At 47.6% G+C, this 2,109-nt stretch overlaps 1 protein-coding gene across 1 annotated transcript in view; it reads right to left on the bottom strand.

Moving 5' to 3' along the window:
* Positions 1–503: 503 nt before the first annotated feature.
* The window catches only part of R3HDML (R3H domain containing like), a 14,486-nt gene continuing 12,880 nt past the window's right edge, over positions 504–2,109 (bottom strand). The window contains exon 5 of the mRNA XM_008059817.1: positions 504–636. Coding sequence (XP_008058008.1) covers positions 504–636 — 133 coding nt within the window. The remainder of the gene's footprint in view (positions 637–2,109) is intronic.

Here is a 2,109-nt window from a genome sequence, read left to right as displayed (position 1 = left end):
CAATGGAGGGAGGGGGCTAAGCCCACAATCCAATTTCAGTGTTTTCTAAAATCCTGTATCTGAAATAAGCCCAACTCAGAGAGGGAACCGCCTTCCTCAAAGGCTACTCAGAAGTTGATTGGCTGTGATGGGATGAGTGAAGGTGGGTTTCAGGCGAAAGATGACACCGCCAGTGTCTCTCATTGGATGGACCAAGGCTTTGGGCTTGAAGCCTGAGAGGTCCAACTCCACACTGCACCCTCCCTCTGGCTCTCTGAGAAGTGAGTTAATGAAAGGTGCAGGTTTCTCTCCCAGAGTCCAGAGAGAAGCAAGGTGGAACTAAGGAACGGAGACAAGGGAACCATTTCTTCTGACACTTGCTGGACATTTAGAAAAGAGAGTCTAGGGGGGGAAATCCAGTGGGGTGATCCGAACTCACGTCCTTAAAAAAATAATCATTGCTCCACTTGGTCTTTGGGGCAGGACATTGGAGGGTCAGAGGCACACCCAAGCCCAGGGAAGGATCAGAACCATCGGAGCCTGTTGGAGTTCAGTCCAGAGAAGCACAGGTTGCTGCTACAGCTGCCTTGGTAACTGGGGGGACAGGCGGAACATGGCCTCCCCATCTTGTATGGGGCCTCGCCAATCCAGTTGCCCCTGGAAGAGAAAAGGTCCCAGGGAGACAGAGTTGGGAGACAGGAGCAATAGGTGAACAACCATCACACTGATGTCCACATTGCAGCATTGCCACTGACTAGCCCTGTGACCCAGAACGGGGTGCAGCAAAGATCATGTGCGTGGGTGCACCTAGCACCGGGCCTGGCAAATAAGGGACTTGCCTGTGAGGGTTGGTTCTGTTATTCCCCCAGTGTAAATGGATCTGAATCTGGTCCTGGGTTCTGCCACCTGCCTGCTGGTGACAGAATAAGCCACCTGATTCTCGAGATTTGATTTTATTCTCTGAATAAAATAAATAAATAAAGCTGGGTGTGGTGCCTCATGCCTCTAATCTCAGCACTTTGGGAGCCCAAGGTGAGAGGATTCCTTAAGCTCAGGCATTCAGGACCAGCCTAGGAAACATAGCAAGACTTCATCTCTACAAATTAAAAAATTAGCCAGACGTGGTGGCACGTGCCTGTTCAGGATCCCCTGAACCCAGGAGGTAGAGGTTGTGGTAAGCCATGATCCAGCACTGCACTCCAGCCTGGGCAACAGAGTGAGATTCCTACTCAAAAATAAATAAATATATAAGCCAGGCATGGTGGTTCATGCCTGTAATGCCAGCACTTCGGGAGGCTGAGACAAGAGGATTGTCTGAGCCCAGGAGTTTGAGACCAGCCTGGGCAAACTGATGCGACCTTGTCTCTACAATAAACAAACAAACACAAAAATTAGCCCAGTGTGGTAACACGCATCTGTAGTCACAGCCACTTGGAAGGCTGAGACAGAAGGATCAAGGCTGCAGTAAGCGGTGATTGTGCCACTGCATTCCAGCTTGGCCGACAGAGTGAGACTCCGACTCAAAAAACAAACATAAATAAATAAACAAAATAGTATCTGAAAATTGTATGAAATGACATATAAGAAACACTGCAACTATGTTATGCAAATGAGAGCTAGAATAATTAGATGATGAGTATAATTCATCCCCAAGTGTCCCCAAGCCTCGCTGCAGTACACCTCTTCAATGCTTTATCCCAATTCCTAATTCTCTCAAAATGCTGCCACCCGGTGGGGAGAGGAGACAGTCATGGCTTAATGGTTACAGTTTCTCTTTGGGGTGATGAAAAGTTTTGGAAATAGATAGTGGCCATGGATGCACAGCATTGTAATTGTAATAAGCACCAATTTAAAATGGTTAATATTTTGGGAGGTCGAGGTGAGAGGATCACTTGAGGCTAGGAGTTGGAGACCAGCCTGGGCAACAAAGCAAGACCCTCTACAAAATAAAAATAAAATGGACTAGGCACAGTGGTGCACACCAGTATTCCCAGCCACTCAGGAAGCTGAGGTGAGAGAATTACTTGAGCCCAGCAGTGAGCCATGATCACACCACTGTACTCCAGCCTGCGTGACAGAGTGAAACCCTGTCTCTTAAAAAAAAAAATGGCATATTTTATGTTTATATAT

Source organism: Carlito syrichta, unplaced genomic scaffold (assembly GCF_000164805.1).
Source record: "Carlito syrichta isolate Samal-C Ts95f unplaced genomic scaffold, Tarsius_syrichta-2.0.1 Scaffold304381, whole genome shotgun sequence".
Classification (NCBI taxonomy): Eukaryota; Metazoa; Chordata; class Mammalia; order Primates; family Tarsiidae; genus Carlito; species Carlito syrichta.
This window is presented reverse-complemented; position numbering and strand designations above follow the sequence as displayed.